The sequence below is a fragment of the Mastigoproctus giganteus genome, chromosome 10 (assembly GCF_048544385.1).
Source record: "Mastigoproctus giganteus isolate SK-2022 chromosome 10, ASM4854438v1, whole genome shotgun sequence".
Lineage (NCBI taxonomy): Eukaryota > Metazoa > Arthropoda > Arachnida > Uropygi > Thelyphonidae > Mastigoproctus > Mastigoproctus giganteus.
In genome coordinates this window covers 161,948,712-161,965,936 of record NC_143584.1, presented here as the reverse complement: position 1 = coordinate 161,965,936, position 17,225 = coordinate 161,948,712, and the positions used below count along the sequence as shown (strand labels likewise).

The following is a 17,225-nucleotide window of genomic DNA, read 5'->3' as shown; positions in this document are numbered from 1 at the left end:
TAGGTCTCTGCCATGGCTTCGGTCTCTTCACCAGTCTTCAGCTGGTAGTTTTGGCCAACTGGATTTACCTGATGCAATCCATGGGTCAGGAATTTTTCTAGGAAAAATTGCATCCTGATGTCAATGCTAAACTCTTTGGTGATCCTGAGTAACTGTTGGAGTTTTTTTTTTTTTTTTCAGTTTTCACGTAGAGTTTGATGTCATCCATGTATATCAGGTGAGAAAGGGTGTACAGGTTCTTCCTCCCTTCTTTTAAGGTATATCCATACGTGCTATTGTTCAGCATGGTGGACAGTCGGTTGAGTGCCAGGTAGAACCATAGTGGGCTCATAGTGGGAACCATAGTATCTCCCTGGAAGAGTCCTCTTCTGATGGTGATCAGTTTGGTCATGATGTTCTCGACTTTGGTGGTGGTCCTCCATTTTGCCATGGTTGCTTCTAAGAAGTGTGTCACTGTCAGGTTGATGTAGATCTTCAGTTTCCTTATCAGCCAGCTTAGCCATGGGGCACAGAATCAAAGACCATGTACAGATTGCAATGGTATTATTATTGATTTCTCTTGTTTATATTCATTAAATATTTTGCAATTGAGTTTAGCATATTTTTAATTCAATAAAAACAGCTTTTTTTTTTCTCATAATTAAACCAAAGCTTGGCATCTGTGAGATCCCACATAAGTAAATTGATTCCATTTAGGGTCATGAGTAAGGGAGAGTTAAGATACAAAGAGGCTTGCCTACTTCAGGAAATTCCCTAGCAGTGTGCCCCATTCTCCAATTCACTTCCTAATTCATTTCACAAATATAAAAAAAAAGGTAAAGTGCAGCCATTATCAACCCACTGCAGGATGGAAGCCTCCTCAACAATTCATGCTGAGGGAAATGGACCATAATCTGCCACGCTGGTCCAGTGCGGGCTGGCAGATCGACCGTATTCAACAGTCAGGGGCTTGAACCCCGGTCTACTCAAAGAACGCGTGCTACTGCACTCCCTCTCCTGACCACTCGGCTATGGAAGCCGCAAATATACGTGGTCTCAATTCTAATCTTAACGATGTCCATTTCCACTTGCAGTCTGCCAAACTCCATGTACTTTTTCTGACAAAATCTCAGTTATCGGTTGATTCGACTACTGCTCATCTCAGATGCCCAAATTACTCGCTGTACGATTCCTTTTGCCTCAAAGGTGGTACTTGTGCATATGTCCATTCTGATACTCCCTGTCAGAGACTTGGCAATTTGGAATCTACTCTCTTTGATCTTCTCTGGCTTAAAATCTCTCTACTTCGTTGTGTAAAATTCATCTGTTGTCTCTACCATTCTCCCAACTCCACTAATCACTTGGAGCTTTTTGACTTCCTCTCTTTGCAACTTGACTTTCTCCAGTCTAACTTTCCTAACAGTGAGGTAATTTTCCTTGGTGATTTTAATGTTCACAACTCTAGCTGGCTTCCGTTTTCTAGTCACACCGACCCAGCTGGTCAAGATGCTGAGGATTTTGCAATTACTAATGACCTTGCACAGATTGTTCATTTACCTGCAAGAATACCGGATAATCCTAATCATACAGCCAACACGCTTGATCTTTTTCTCACAAACAACCCTTCTAAGTACACGGTCGAAGTGAGAGGTCCTTTAGGCACTTCAGATCACAACTTGGTGATTCTCTTCTCGAATGGAGCCTTTATCTCATGGCTATTCCCAACCTCGTGTTGTTTGGCATTACAGGAATGCAAAATTGGATGACCTGTGAGATTTCTTTTCTTCTTTTCCTTGGTCGGATTACTATTTCAAAACTTCTGATGTCAACATTTGCTCAGATTGTGTCAGTGAAATTATTCTTGCAGGAATGGAATCCTTTATCCCACACTCCACTTTAAAATCTCGTCCTTTATCTAAACCTTGGTTTTCCAATAAATGTGCTAAGGCTGTTCAAGAGAAGAATGTTGCATATCGTAATTGGCTTGTTTCTAATTCTTCAGTTTCATTTTCTGCCTACACCAAAGCTCGCAACAATTGTAAAGCAGTTATTAATCAGTCCAAACAAGAGTTTGAACAGGCTAAGAGTAGAAAACTTGCTTCTTGCCCTAATGGTAGCCTATCATTCTGGTCCCTTGCCAAAGCTATTGGCCGCAACGTTTGCCCATCTTTGCTCCAACCTCTGTCCAAACCAGATGGTTCTGTTGCCACTTCCGCTAAGGATAAAGCTGACCTGCTAGCATCCCATTTTTCTTCCTGCTCATGTATTAATGATTTTGGTAAAACACCTCCCACCATTCCCAACACGCTCTATTCAATGCCTCCTGTGGTCTTCCGTCAAAAGGATGTCAGAAGGATTTTGATGAATCTCGATGCTAAGAAAGCTCCAGGTCCCGATGGTATTTCTCCACTTGTTCTCAAAACCTGTGCTCCTGAACTTACTCCTATTCTTTGCCACCTTTTTTCACTTTCTTATTCCAAAGGTATTTTTCCTTTTGCTTGGAAATTTGCTCATATCCAGCCAAAAAGAGTGACAGATCCCTCTCATCCAATTATCGTCCCATTGCAATTACTTCTATTCTTTCTAAAGTAATGGAGAAATCAATTTACCGCCAATGCTACCTAGAAACATTCCGTCTGATCAACGATCGCCAGTATGGATTCCGTCAGTGTCGGTCCACTGGTGATGTTCTGGCTTATGTTACCCATTTATGGACTAATTCAAATGAAAGGTTCTGTGAAACACAAGTAGTTGCACTTGACATCTCAAAGGCTTTCGATCGTGTTTGATATAAAGGTCTTCTAAACAAGCTTCCATCTTATGGTTTGCCAACTGTTTTTAGTAATTGGTTATCCAGTTTCTCTCTGATTGCTCACTGAGGGTGATGGTAGATGGCTCTCTGTCTTCTAACTTTTCCACTAAAGCCTGTGTCCCCCAAGGTTCAGTTTTTTCCCCCACTCTTTTCCTCTTGTATATTAATGACCTCATTCCATTGACTGGAAATGCTATCCATAGTTTTGCCAATGATAGCACATTGCATTCCACTTTCCATTTTGAAAAAACTTGCCCTGCTCAATCAGCTTCAACCTCTCGAAAATCTTCTACCTATTCCTTAAATGCCGATCTTCAGGTAATTCTCCAGTGAGGCAAAGGCAACTTAGTTGATTTGAACCCTTCTATAACTGTCTTGTCTAATATCTTGCAAAAAGGATTCTTCTGCTCCTATGCTTATCTTTAGTGACACTCCGATTTCTAGGCAAAATGATATATCTCTTTTGGGGATTACCCTGACTTCTAATCTCTCTTGGCACAAGCATATTACAAATATTGCTTCCTCTGCATCTAAAAAACTCGGCATTACTTTTTCTTCCAAACAGCTGCTCACTCTGTATAAATCACAATCCGCCCTGCCATGGAATATTGTTCCCACATATGGGGTGGTGCCCCCAAAACCTCTCTCAGGCTTCTTGATTCCATTCAGAAGAGGGCAGTTAGGTTAATTAATGATTCATATCTGACTGAGTCTCTCCACTCGCTGTCTCATAGACGTACTGTTTCTGCTGCATGCCTTTTCTGCAGATACTTCCATGGGCACTGTTCTTCTGAATTGGCTTCTATAATTCCCGCTCTCTCTTTCGAAACAGTCTGAACACGTGCCGCCAACATCCATTTACTGTCCAACTTCAAACTCACAGAACCAACTTTTCATTTTCCTCGTTTATTCATTCAACTGCCGTTGTCTACAACAACCTTCCTTTATACGTATTTCCTGAAAATTACAGTCTACAGAAGTTCAAGTCCAATGTCAAGAAATATCTTCTTTCATCTTCTCAACCTCCGACCCAAGCACGGTACTAAGTACTATAGGTTCTAATACCTCTCGTGTTTGGGGTTTACATAAAAAAAAAATATATATAGGTTCTTTGTATGCTTGAATGCTTCCCCTCAAATCTACAAAAAAAAGAATCAACTTATTACTTTAACTGCACTAGAGCTTGCCATTCTATGTAGCGTATTTGTCTACAGATTTGTACTCACAAGCTGATATGAATGGTGTGTGTGCTAAAAAGCCCAGAATAATTCCTTTCTATAAAAACTACACTTGGATAGTGCCATATTTTAATATATCAAAATGCCCTTGCACGACATCCAACCTTTTTGTTTTTAAAGAAAATCAAAAGCATTTCTAGAAATTTAGTTTTGAAGTTATTTCCATAATACTAATTCCAGCTTAACTTACAGTATGAACTTTGATAACAGTGATTTTGCTTACAGAAAAAGCTGAAGAAAGAATATATCTTGGAAATCTGTGTTTAAAAATTAGTTTAGAATTTTATTGTGGAATAAAATCATTGAATTCTATTTGAATTATACGTTTTCAGGTTGCTGTTTTTTTTGGTACAACCTAAAAACTTCACAGTTCCTAAAATGCCTGATGGAAAGGATGGCCCTGCTCCTGGAGCAGTTGCCTTCCTTGCCCACTCTTAGTTGTGTCTCTTATTACACAGTGAGGTTTGACTTGGACAAGGGTGCAAACACGAGAGGTATTAGAACCTATAGTATTTAGTACCGTGCTTGGGTTGGAGGTTGAGAAGGTGAGAGAAGATATTTGTTGACATTAGACTTGAACTTCTGTAGACTGTAATTTTCAGGAAATACGTATAAAGGAAGGTTGTTGTAGACAACGGCAGTTGAATGAATAAACGAGGAAAATGAAAAGTTGGTTCTGTGAGTTTGAAGTTGGACAGTAAATGGATGTTGCCTTGTGACGGCACATGTTTGTACTGTTTTGAAAGAGAGAGCGGGAATTATAGAAGCCAATTCAGAAGAACAGTGCCCATGGAAGTATCTGTAGAAGAGGCATGCAGCAGAAACAGTACGTCTATGGGACAGCGAGTGGAGAGACTCTGTTAGAGAGGAGTCATTAATTAACCTAACTACCCTCTTCTGAATGGAATCTAGAAGCCTGAGAGAGGTTTTGGGGGCACCACCCCAGATGTGGGAACAATATTCCATGGTAGGGCGGATTTGTGATTTGTACAGAGTGAACAGCTGTTTGGAAGAAAAGTAACGCCGAGAGCGAAAGAGAAAACCAAGTTTTTTAGACTCAGAGGAAGCAATGTTTGTAATGTGCTTGTGCCAAGAGAGATTAGAAGTCAGGGTAACCCCCAAAAGGGTGGCTCCATAGCCAGGTGGGCAGGAGCAGCTTCTTGATTAGACATGGGCAGGAACACGCTTCTTGATTAGACATGGGTTCATTCCCTGACCTTTCCACAGAGTGCTGTATAAGCTTGCTTTCTAGTACAAAATAAGACCATTTGTGATGGGCATTCTTTTAAACTGCTCTTCTGGAGATAACAAAATTATCTCCAGAAGAGCAGTTTAAAAGAATGACAGCTGAGAAAGAAACATGGATTGGTTTAAATTATCATTCACAACTTTGTAGGAAATAAGAAAAATACTAATTATGAATGTATCATTGAAAACATGTACAATAAATTTCAAATATAAATGCAAGGTGAGCTTGAAAGTTCATTTCTTACACTCCCACACAGACTTTTTCTGGAAAAATCTTGGATCAGTCAGTAAGGAACAGAGTAAACAATTCCACCATTGCTTGCTTGCTCTCTCATTAACTGGCATGATAAAGGAGATAAAAAAGAAGGTACCATGGAAGATGCTATATAGACATGATGAAAAGTTGATGCTGTCATGAGATCTAGCATAATGCATAAAAGAAAAAGTTTATTTGAGACAAATCTAGAACTTATTCCAAGGAATCTGACGAATCTGCAGAAACATTTACTTTTATTTTCTTGATATTCTTCTGTTTTCTTCTTAAGTTTTAATTTAGTTTTATTAATTTTTTTATAAATAAATGCAAAAGTTGCTATTTAGATAAATCAGTATTTATAAAATAAGGATAAATGTGTTTTCCTTTTTCCCCAGTTTGTGAAAAATCTCTACAAAACACATAAAGAAAAAAAAAGTCAATTTTGAAATTAGCATGAGAAATTTAGGAAAATTTTCTACTCTATTATGTAGTAAAGACAACATATTAGAATATAAATCCATTTTGCAAGTTTCAGTATGCAGGCCTGTGATATTACAGGAGCTGTTAAGGACTAGTATATCAGCCCTATAAAATGATATGAGTAGAGAATACTTTCAAGAATATAGACAAATTATTGGAGGGGATGGATGGGTGATGGAGGGGTTTTTTTTTTTTTTTTTTTTTGGCTGATGCTATATAAGCTTGCTTTCTTGCATCATATACCACCACTACTACTAATAATAACAATAATATTAAAGAAAATTCTCAGTATTATGCACAAGAATTATCCATACAGTATATTGACCAGCAGTCTGAGTAGAAAATATTCTGCAAAATGAGAATATTCTAAATTTGTCCATTGTTAGTTCGGTACATGCATTATCAGTTGGGTAAAGGTTAGGAAATAAAGATATTCATCAGCCCATATGTTCAATACTCTCATTGATCAGTATATTGTCAAAGTTTTTGCCCCGAATAGTAAAGTATTATCATACATAAGAACAAATTTTGTTCCAATTATGAGATATGAGGAAGAACTTTTGGGCTTAGGATCTCATTTCTGTACACAAGACCTGCAAGTGATTTCCTCCTTGATATTTATGCCGCTTCAATTTAGTTTAGGAGCATCTAACCTGTGTCTTATGTGGCTCATTCCCCTGTTTGTTGCCATGTAGGCAGTCTAAGTGTTATGCCTCCTACCCTCTCTACATTGCCACAACTAGTGTGTCACAAAATATAGTTTTGCATTGAGATCTGAAAATATTCATTTTTGTAATATTGGATTATTTTGCTTTTTTATGATGTTTTATGTATCTTCTTAAATATTTAGCAATTTTTACAACCATGTAATAAGAATGTTATGACTGGTGTAATAGTGTTGAATTTTTGTATTTAATTATTAAACAAAAAAAATTTTTTGTTTAACTGTGAATATAAACACAGATCAACAGAAATTAAATCCTATTTTGAGAGATGCATAACATAATTAGTGGCAAGAAACTGTTTGCAGTCTGACTCATTGCCTGCAAGAACACATGTGGCTTATGACATTCAGCATTTTATCCATTTCTGCTCTTAGTCAAAAAAAGGTTGGATGCCTCTGGTTTAGTTCATCACTGATAAATTGAAATGTTTCTGCACAGTGGAAGGGCTGTTGTCGGATTTATTGTCTGCCAGATAAGGACTTGTTGAAAATCAGATTGCAAGTCAAACCTGGACTCATCTACAAAAAGAACTTAACTCTATTAGTCGTTTGTCTAAACATGATTTTCTTGAGCTCAGTCTTTATGGGTACTATAATGATAGTCAATGCAGTTGAAGATAGAAAAGTCTTCCAGTAATTTTTTATAGTCTAAATTGATGCTTATCCTCCCATGGCCTGAGAAAACTAATATTGCAATGATGTGGCATTCATTCATTGGTTCCAGTGAGCAGTTCAAGGCAAGTAGCTAGCTGCCATCTCTTAGCTAAGTTGAATGGAATTGATTCCATTGAGGATTTAACACTGCTATTGTAAAACAACACTCTTGTGAAAAGGACTTTGCCCCTTTAGGAGCAAATTGTTCTTAAAAAAGGAGCAAATTGTTCAGCTATTCTCAGTAATATTAAATACTCACCTTAATTGACACTCACCTTGATGAATGTCATTGTTAATGAAATATCTCAGAAATGAAGAAGAAAATTGATAGAAATTGTACCTAAACTAAATTTAATAGCCAAATACTCGATGTTACTAATCAAGTGATACTAATATCAAGTATTTAAAAGATATTATCCTCAATATTTTAAGTAACAATATATATGCATATAATCCATATAAGAATTATATTACAGAATTATTTTTAAATTTCGTTTTAGGCAGTTGTGGCTTGGAATCACTCGCACAGAAATAGTAGCAATGATGATTCTCTTTGCAATGATAGTGAGAACTCATGATGGACTGCCGCTGTCTGCTTCCACAGATATAGGAGGACAAGCATATAAGGAAATGAAAGAAGTCCGTAAACACATGAAAACTCTGTCACGTCGCTTAAATCATCTGGATGATCGATGCACACTTAGTCTAAATCCTCATTTTATTCAGTAAGAGAAGTTTATTTTCTTATGTTTATATTTGTGTACTTGCATTAGGAATTCATTATGGTAAAAAAATCAGGTTATGTCCATGTCAGTGGCACACAGACTGTTGTCTATAGACCACAGGTGGGTGGAATCCGTGGGGGGAGGTCTGCAAAAACATCGATTCTCTGTTCATTATGTGAGCCATGAATGAGTTATATACCAAAAAAAGTATAAGCTTACCTATTACACCTTTGATAGGCAAGTTGTTAAACACTGTTAGGCTTTTTTTTCCCCCATGTCATTTCTGAAAGTTATATATAAGCAAATGTGTATCAAGTGAACTGTATACAGACAGGCAAACAAGCAGATAGATTTTTAATTTTATTTTTATAAATCCGCATTTTAAAATCTGAAAAGGTATATTTTTGTTTGTTGATCTTGTTGATCTTGATTGAGAACAATAAAATAAAATGATCTTATTTTGGGAATCTGCCAGTAAGGTTAGAAACTGGAAAGGAGTCTGAAAAAGTTTGAATAGCTGGTCTATATCTTATAGTTTTCTTTAAAAAAAAAAAAAGAAGAAGAAGAAAATCCAAATTAAATACAAAACTTCTCAAATAATACGCTGATACCAAACATGTTTACTGATCCTATCTTGGATATGTATAAAAGAAATATGACTCTACATGAAGATAATATATTTATTGTGCAGTAGCTGCCATTTCTGGTAGGTTACAAAGTAGGTGCTAATAGATAGCATAGTACAAAATATAACAATTGCTAAGTAATAATTTTATGATGCATTTGTAAAGGAAAATAGACCAGACTTATACTAAAATGAACACAATAAAACCTATGAAGAGTAGTTAAAATAATGCCATGTAGTGAAAGGAGGGGGGTGGATTGAGAGGAAGTCATAAATTATGGCCAAACTGTAATGTATGGTTTCCTCTTACCTCTTGTCTGGACTGAAGATATACACTGAGTGGACAGAAATCATGGGATACCTACCTAGTAACGGGTAGGCCCATCTTTCGCCTGGATAAGGGCAGTTACATGCTGAGGCATTGAGTCCACTATTTCACAAAAGCATTCCACAAGTATTTCCATTCATGCTTGCTGCACTACTGACCATAATTCCATTGCATTCCTGGATGGAGGATCCAAAGCTCGAATGGACCTTTCCACAACATCCCAAAGGTGCTCCACAGGGTTCATGTCCAGTGAACAGGGAGGCCATTCCATGGTGGTAAAATCTGCAGAATGCTCTTCAAACCATGTTCTAGTCACCACCAGGGCTGTAGTGGAGGGTATATGCCATATACCCTCTGGATTTTTTTAGGTGAATAGCATATACCTTCTGGGTTTTGAAAGATATATACAAAGGGTACTAGGAAAGTTTTGCAATACAGCTTTGTTTATTTAATTTTTTCAAAGTAATTTCCTCTACATTCAATACACCTCTCCATCCTCCGAAACCAATCTTTAAACCAGTTCTGCCAACTTTCACTAGGGAGTAAAGCACACTCGTTGTCCCAAGCCCGTAGAAGGTCCTCATCACTGGAAAACCGCCTCCCTTTTAGCTTCATTTTCACATCGGGAACAGTACAAAGTCGCAGGGAGCAAGGTCTGGACTGTAGGGAGGGTGCTCGAGAAGTTTCAGTCCTGTCGTGGTCAAATATTCGGTGCAGGCTTTGGCGCGGTGAACTGCAGCATTATCGTGATGGAGGTACCAGGTGTCCATTCTTGACTTTGGCCGCAGGTTCTTCATAGATCCAATGACTTTAGGCAGGCATTGTTCAGTATACCACTTAGCTGTGACTGTCTTCTGCGTGTCCAAAACGACACGTTCCACAATTCCACTCGATTTGAAAAATACAGCTATCATTTTCTTTTTTACAGATCGGGATTTTCTGACAATTACGGGTGTGTCGTCATCATCAAAGACCCAAACTTTGTTTTGAGCCTTGGTCGGCAGATCGTAATAGTACAGCCAAGTCTCTTCACCTGTCACGATGTTGTTCACATACCGAGATTGTCCCTTATCAAACTTTTTTAACATCTCCCGGCACCAAGTCACACGTCGTGTCATCTGCTCTTCAGTCAGTTGATGCGGCACCCAGAGAGAACAAAGTTTCTTCATGTGCAAATGATCTTGCAGAATCGAACGAATTGCTGGTGCATTTAGGCCCAAAGTATCCTCTATCTGTTGGTAGGTCACTCGCCTGTTTTCGTCAAGCATTTTCCTCACAGCAGTAACGTTTTCCTCCGTAACTGACGTTCGTGGCCTTCCCGGCCTCTCAGAATCCTCCAGAGTGAAATTTCCCCTTTGGAATTCTCTATACCACCTGAATATCATTGTACGATGTGGACAATCATCATCTAGTGCAAGAGTCATTTCTTCTAAGCACTGGTCTATGGTTAAACCACGCACGAAATTATACCGCAAAACTGTCCTTATCTCATTTCGTGACCACGATGCCATCGCAAGCACTTTACACTCTCACTACTAATGAATAACTGAGCCCATCGACTTGGCGCGGCGGCTACTATGCACGTATGAACATGTCTCAACATGCAGCAACAAGCAGCTTCCTGTGATTCATTGTGGCGTCATATTGCAAAACTTTCCTAGTACCCTTTGTATATGGTATATACCGTATACAGTAAACCCCCGCTATTCGCGGTATCTGTATTCGCGGTTTTGCGTATTCGCAATCGCTAATTTAATATAAAATGAAACCTAAAAAAATGTGAATTTTAAAGTGCCATGAATATTTTCCGCCATAAAAAAACATGGGCGTGGCTAAAATTATCTTTCCTGGTCAAAACAGCGCTCAGTGGGTGGGGGGGGAGAGGGGTGACAAAATCGCGAGCCTGGATGTTTCTCGCTAATCCTTGTTCAGTATGTGTTATGTGCTTGTCATGGAAGGTTTTGTAGTTTGCTTTTAATTTATATGCTTATAAATTGAATAAATTTATCAATTTATAAATTGATAAATTTATAACTTTTGTAAGCATATCAATTTATAAATTGATAAATTTATAACTTTTGTAAGCATATCAGTTTATAAATTGATATGCTTACAAAAGTGATAAATCTACCGTTTTGCAGTGTAAAACAGACTTTTTCGAGTGTGTTAACGGAAGAAAGTGACTTTATTGTGGACAAGTTCTTTCTAACCCATACAAAAATATGGCTACGAATAACAAGGGAAATGTGAAAAGATCAAAGAAGGCCATGACATTAGCGAATAAAATTGAGTTATTAGACAAAATTTCTAATGGTGAAAGTGTCTCCTCAGTGGCAAAACATTATAAAATCAATGAGTCAATGGTACGATCAATCAAAAAATCGGAAATAAAAATCCGCCGTAGTGTCCGTGAAAATGTGCTAATTGCTTCAAAAGTTTGCTCTGTAACTCGTGATGTTAAATTAGAAAAAATGGAAAAAGCTTTAAATCTGTGGATAGAAGACCGAACTCAAAATAAAATTCCGTTAAGTTCACTCATCATTCGTGAAAAAGCAAAACTCCTTTATCAACACTTTAGCGAAACTGGTGATAGCACTGGCGGGATAAGTTTTTTAGCTTGCAAAGGCGCTAGTTTGAAATTTCTAATAAATATTACATTTAATATTAAATTGTTTCTTATTTTCATTTCGATGCGATATGCTTGCATTTCACTATGTACTGTCATTGTACATAGTCATATTATGAAGGTACATATAATACATACATAGAAAAAATTTTGGACTAGTTTTTCTTATATATTACGCACTTTGGAATGGAACCCCTTTATTACTGTGAGAGCCATAACTCAGTATTTGCATTTTCGGTATTCGCAACATTTCTCAGGAATGTAACCCCCGCGAATAGCGGGGGTTTACTGTACTCTCTGAAATTCAATTAATAAGCACAGTATACTCTGCATATGTAACATTCACAGAGCATGCCTTCTGCTAATTTGACAACTACAGCACTGGTCACCATGGCTCTGTTGGGAGGCGCATTGTCCTGCAAGGGTCCATTGCCCTGTGGGTGCATAGTCCTGTGTCGTGGTGTTAGCAATGGGATTCTGGTGGATGGGCGGCTCCCATAACCCATTGCGACTAATGATTGCCTGATGGTCTTGATGGAAACATTTCTGGCACCTCGCTCACTTAAGTCAGTGATGATTTGTACCACTGTCGCTCTCTGGGTTGGCTGAAACAATGTGAGACAGACATCGACGACCACATTCATCCACCACCATTCTCTGCCCACAGCGCTGTTCACAATGAGATGTTATTCCGGAAATGGCGTATTCCGGATATACTCTTGACACTCAATGGGGTTAGTGCAATTTCTGTACTACTTCCACGACAGAGTGACCCATGTGTCAGGCACTCACTGTCATCTCTCTTTAAAAGTCAGTGAACTTACGACATATTTCCATACTGACATTGAATTACCATCTACATCAGGGGTCCCCAACCTTTTTCTTTCAATGAGCCACATTTGCAATCTGAAAGTTCACCAGGGTTTCAACGAAAACCACTTCTAGCATTTCTTCGTAGATCTTACTAAAAACAATTCTATATATTTGTTTTCTGGGCTTTGTAATGGAATGTAGGGCAGCCACTAAAAATTGCTCACATACAGTAATATTAACTTAAAAATGAACAAATTGTGTGCATCTATAATTAACTGTGAAGAATGATACATTGCTTGAAAGATAAATAACAATTAGTCAATGACACACAACAAAATAAATTCATGATATATATATATATATATATATTTATATATATATATATTTATTTTTGAATAACTTATTCTTCTTCCATGTAATAAAATTACATTTCTTTTTACATTTCTTATTACAAATACAAATTACATTTTTGTTAATTAATTAATACAAATTACATTTCTTTTTACATATGTTTAATGAGACACTTGAGGCTGCAATTTATTTATGTTTCTCAATATCTACTTCAATGTTTGTTACACATAACCTTATGATTTTATGTAAGTGTTCATCAGATTTCAAGTCCTATATTTAGATTTGGTCATTTTAATTTTAGAAAACATTGACTCACAAATATATATACTTCTGAAAGTGGAGAACATTCCTGCTGCAAACGCCTTTAAGTTAGTGTACCTATCTATAGGAAGTCCTGAATAAAACTCCAAGAGACTATTTTACTTATGTATTTCCTTCAAAACGTCTGTTGCTTGTAGGTCAATTAATTCCATCTGATAGATCTCAGATGATTCCTCTGGGAATACATCAAATGGATTCTGAAACATTCTTATTTCCTTTGCATGCATATGGAAACCCTTGAATCTGTTCTTGAATTCCTCCTGCAAAAGTTTTAGTGCATCTATGTATCTTTCTAGAGAAGACTGAGAAAGCGTTTCTCTATTAGATTGTAGTTCTTTACAGCAAGAGAAATGCACAAAATTGTTTCACCAAAATATTCAGTTTCCCTTCAAATGCTTTCACCTCAGTGAACATATCTGATAAAAACTTTCCTTTGCCTTGTAATCTTAAATTTAAATTATTCCAATGTTCCACGATATCAGTTAAGAAAGCCAAAGCCCAAATCCATTCTGAGTCAGAAAATTCCTTTTCTCTTAGAAATATGTTAATTTCATGATGAAGAAAAAAATACTGTTTAAGGACATTTCCTCTACTGAGCCACCTAACTTCAGTGTGACACAGCACATCCTTATATTCTGCATTTATCTCAGACAGAAAATTTTTAAATTTGCCTGTTAATCGGTCCATAATGCCTGATGAATTCAATGCTTGAAACAACATTCATCACATCTTCAAATTTTAAAATTATTCTGCGTAATACCTGTTGGTGAAAGATACAATGAAACTGCATAGGAATGGTACCATTAACTTTCACTATTTCTTCATTAATTTGTTCAGCTACCCAAGATTTTTATCCTACCATATTTCGTGCAACATCAATTGTCGCACTTTTTATTCCAGCTCAGATTAAGGTTCCTTAAACTTTCAGATACTTTCATAAATATATTTTCTGATGTTGTAGTATATGTCATACTTTGAAGAGCACACAGCTACTCTGTGATCACAAACTTGGAATCTATAGCCTCAATAAAAATTAGTAGTTGTGTGGTGCCTGTTATATCAAGGCTCTCGTTGAGAGCTAATGAAAAATACTGAAATTCTTTTTATTTTTCAGTCAAAGTAGAATAGAGCTTTTCTCCCATGTCCTTCAAACACCTTGTAATCGTAGATGCAGATAAACTTCCATTATGAATACATTGTAAATTATCAGGACATACTTCTTTCATTACTGTTAACATGCAAATCTTTATAAATTCACCATCAGTGAATGGCCTTCCTCTCTCACAAATATGCTTAGCCACAAGGTAGCTGGCACGCACAATTGACAAACTATCTTTTAAAACTTCTTTGAAACAATTTTGCTGGTTATCCAAAGATTTTTTCAGTGCACTCAGCTTTCTCAATCATATGTCTCCATAAAATGATGAATACTCTTTATGACAGGATTCTTGGTGTCTCTTAATATTGAACAATTTTAAGCTATTAACAGTTTCATGGCATATCAGACAAAGTGCCTTTTCATTGTGTGAAACAAAAAAATATTCATTTGTCCAAACCATCACTGAATTTATGGACTTCATTTATCTTTTGCTGCTTTCTTTTTGTCATTTTATGTGACCAATTAAGTTCTTTAAGGATTACTCTGTTATACCTTCTTGAGATTATCTGAAAAAATAAAATAAAAAACCGTTGTGTATTCCATAATTAAATTATTTGTTATACTGCACTGCTCATACTCAATGATATGGAAAAAGGAGAGCAAATTTAATTAGCTACATGAGGTGCGAAGCAACGGCAGTAAGTATTACTATTGCTTTTAACTATTTTTTAGTACCTTGTAGCAATAACTAAGTTAGTAGTGGGATTAAAAATGTTTCACTATCAATTTGCATGTCACTAAAATCTTAAGAACAGAAAAATAAGATTCCAAAGGAAATTATCAATGTAAATATTTGAGTTAGAGCTTTCCTTACTATCAGAAATAGGTTCCTTCTCACCTTCTTTATTGCACAATGTAGGTACAAGACAGACTGAGAATAATGGAACAAGACTGAGATGATGACTGACAATAATGCAATGCAATATGTTACATTTGACTTGTTGCATAACAATTCTTTATTATTAACAGCTTCTGAGTGTTTGAAGTTTAAGAAAAGAAAAGAAACCTAAAAAACTTGATTGTTGCCATTAGTAAATTATCGTGCTACACAAGTTTTAAAAATAAGTTTTAATAAAAGACAACAATGAAATGGAAAACCTGATCACAGGCTGTTTCTTATTTTATTTCGCACTTCCCATACATATCACCAAACTTATTGCTAAAGGTTCTGGTACACAACTAGAAATCAGATTATTCTGAAATTTAAATACTTCTCTGTGGCTGAGGACCCCTAGTCTATGTGAATGCAGTGTACCTATACAGGGTGATTGACTACCAGTGCGACAAACTTGCAGGAGGTGTAGAGGGCACAAAGATGAATCGGAATCACATAGCATTGCAGGGTCCGAAATGCCTTCGTCATGCGGTAGAGGACATTGAACGGGAGGTCACGTGAACAGCGATCCCGCTGGAAGTCAGCATTTGCGAACCGTTTCTGTTGAAGAAACCAAATAGCAAAAGTCCTCCGGAGTGGATAATCTGCAGGCTCCAATGATTGGACACATTGCAGATGGTATGAACTCATTTGGTTTGTTGACAGTATCCTCCATACAGTGGATTGGGAAATACCGAATCGTTGGCCTATCGCTCTGAGTACTCGTACTCGGATTGCCTTTTGCAAGATGTAGGACATTCTCATTGTCTGGCGTCCTCGTCGTTTGCTCTCGATTCATGGTACTCTCGTGAAACAACCAGTCTCGCGTAACCTTCTCATCATACGATAAAATCGTATGATGAGGAGCACGCCTGTGCGGGAAACGTTCCTGGTACAAGCGCAGAGCGGTGCGCCCATTACAGTCCACAGCTCCATATGCGAGGTGCATGTCAGCCAGTTCAGCGTTTGAATACGCGTCCATCCTACTGCCTCGGGAACCGGTTCGCAAATGCCGACTTCCAGTGGGATTGCTGTTCACGCGACCTCCCGTTCAACGTCCTCTACCGCATGATGAAGGCATTTCGGACCCTGCAATGCTATGTGATTTCAATTCGTCTTTGTGCCCCCTACACCTCCTGCAAGTTTGTCGCACTGGTAGTGAATCACCCTGTATACCTGCCAAGCAGTGGGTTCAGAGGGGTGATAGCATTGCATTGCCCAGGAACCAGGTATCCCATTAGCATTAGCATTAGTAGAGGCATTTGATGCAAGAAAGCAAGCTTATGCAGCATCAGCCAAAAAAAAAAAAAAAAAAAAAAAGTAACATAAATAAATAAAAATAACCACTTCCACTTCACCCCTCTGTTCGTTCGAAATACCTGTCCAGCTGAGCCTTAAACTTATTTAGGCTATCAACTTCCACGACAAGGGATGGAAGTCTGTTCCACCCACCAACCACCCGCTGGCTAAAGGCAAATTTCCGCACATCTATCCTACATCTGTCTTTCCTCAATTTGAATTTATGCCCTCTCAGGTGATTTTTCTGAGCTAGAGGAAGAATCCCATCAGCATTGAGCATGCTCAAACCATTCAAGGCTTTGTACACCTCTATCAGATCACCCCGCTGGTGCCTAGTTTCCAGACACTGTAATTTGCAAAACTTAAGCCTTTCTTCGTAAGAGAACCCCTTTGTCCCATTCACCAATCTAGTTGCCCTTCTCTGTACTCGTTCCAGCAGCTCTACATCCTTCCTGAAATGAGGCCTCCAGGCCTGTATACAGTACTCTAGGTGTGGCCTGACCATTGCCTTATACAAGGGAATAATCACCTCCTTATCCCTGCTAGAAAAATGCCTATATATCATTGACAATACACCATGAGCTACTCTTGCAGCTCGTCTGCACTGCTCAGAGAACTTCATATCTGCCTGCACCACCACCCCCAGGTCCCTTTCATTCTCTACCACTGTCAGTGTAGTACCACAGAGTTGATACGTTGCTCTGGGGTTGCTG

At 37.7% G+C, this 17,225-nt stretch overlaps 1 protein-coding gene across 1 annotated transcript in view; it reads left to right on the top strand.

Moving 5' to 3' along the window:
- Positions 1-507: 507 nt before the first annotated feature.
- Positions 508-17,225, top strand: part of LOC150079434 (vesicle-trafficking protein SEC22a-like) — a 115,543-nt gene continuing 98,825 nt past the window's right edge. Inside the window, exons 1-2 of the mRNA XM_090383067.1 lie at positions 508-540; positions 7,892-8,116. Coding sequence (XP_090239193.1) covers positions 524-540; positions 7,892-8,116 — 242 coding nt within the window. The 5' untranslated portion in view covers positions 508-523. The remainder of the gene's footprint in view (positions 541-7,891; positions 8,117-17,225) is intronic.